General features: G+C 36.6%; 1 protein-coding gene across 1 annotated transcript; it reads right to left on the bottom strand.

Moving 5' to 3' along the window:
- Positions 1-204: 204 nt before the first annotated feature.
- On the bottom strand, positions 205-543 carry LOC148938846 (uncharacterized). The gene has a single exon (XM_089107495.1). It carries the CDS (start codon positions 541-543, stop codon positions 205-207), a length of 339 nt encoding a protein of 112 aa, XP_088963621.1.
- Positions 544-911: the final 368 nt, after the last annotated feature.

The following is a 911-nucleotide window of genomic DNA, read 5'->3' as shown; positions in this document are numbered from 1 at the left end:
TTCCACAAGTAGCTTTTGAATTAATGTATCATGCTGTATTAAATCAAAACCTTTTTTAAAATCGACTGTTATAAGGTTAAGCCATCTACCTGGTTCAACCACATGTTTGAAAATAAAATCAAGCAGACGAATCAGGTAATGTGTCGTGGACGTCTTTGACATATTGCCAAATTGCTTTGGATCAATTAGTGGTTCAATTTGAATTTATAAGCATTTCGCTAAAAAAGTTTCGTAAATTTTGCTAAAAGTGGGTGTTAAAGTTATCGGTCTTACTCCAACAAAATCCAGCTCAAGTCCTTTTTTCGGAATAGAAGTAATGTGCCCAGTTTTCCAAATGGACGGGTATACATGAGTAGTTGAAATCAAGTTAAAAATATTAGTCAAAGGGCGAGTAATCTTATCAAGGAAAGCTTTAAGTAATTCCACAGGAACATCAATAGGGGTTATACTTGTTCGTTTCAGCTTCTTTATTTTAATAAAAACTTCCTTTTCACTTATTTCCGCCAATGCGTCTATCGATGTTGTTGACGGGAGATCTCCCATCTGTTCAGACAAAGAAGGGAGTGACTGTACAATTTTTTGTAAATGTTTATTTAACTGGTCAGCTGTGTCTTTATCACTTTGATCCAGACCAAAATTTAGACTATTAGCACCTTTGCCAGAAATTTTTTTTTATTTCCTTGTACCATGCTGAAGTTTTGTTTTGGAGAAGGTGTTCAACTTTTAAATCAAGGAGGCACACTTGTGCCTCTATAAAGAGGTGACCCACCACAATGTTAAGTGATTTTAGGTCCTAGAGGTCGCAGAGAGACGGCGGTAATCGCATTTTGTAGCCCAAGCTCAAACTAAGAAACTTGCAAAATTTCATCCTCCTCCGACTTTATCTTCATGGGGTAAACTGGGTCGGAAGT

This window comes from Artemia sp. Qi Xiang Cuo, unplaced genomic scaffold, assembly GCF_049724085.1.
Source record: "Artemia sp. Qi Xiang Cuo unplaced genomic scaffold, ASM4972408v1 HiC_scaffold_277, whole genome shotgun sequence".
Taxonomy (NCBI): Eukaryota; Metazoa; Arthropoda; class Branchiopoda; order Anostraca; family Artemiidae; genus Artemia; species Artemia sp. Qi Xiang Cuo.
The sequence above is the reverse complement of the archived record's forward strand: the minus strand, read 5'-3'. Positions and strand labels throughout refer to the sequence as shown.

What these genes read in the sequence shown, in the direction of transcription:
- LOC148938846 (XM_089107495.1), bottom strand. Translation starts at nt 543, where the DNA reads ATGGGAGATCTCCCGTCAACAACATCGATAGACGCATTGGCGGAAATA.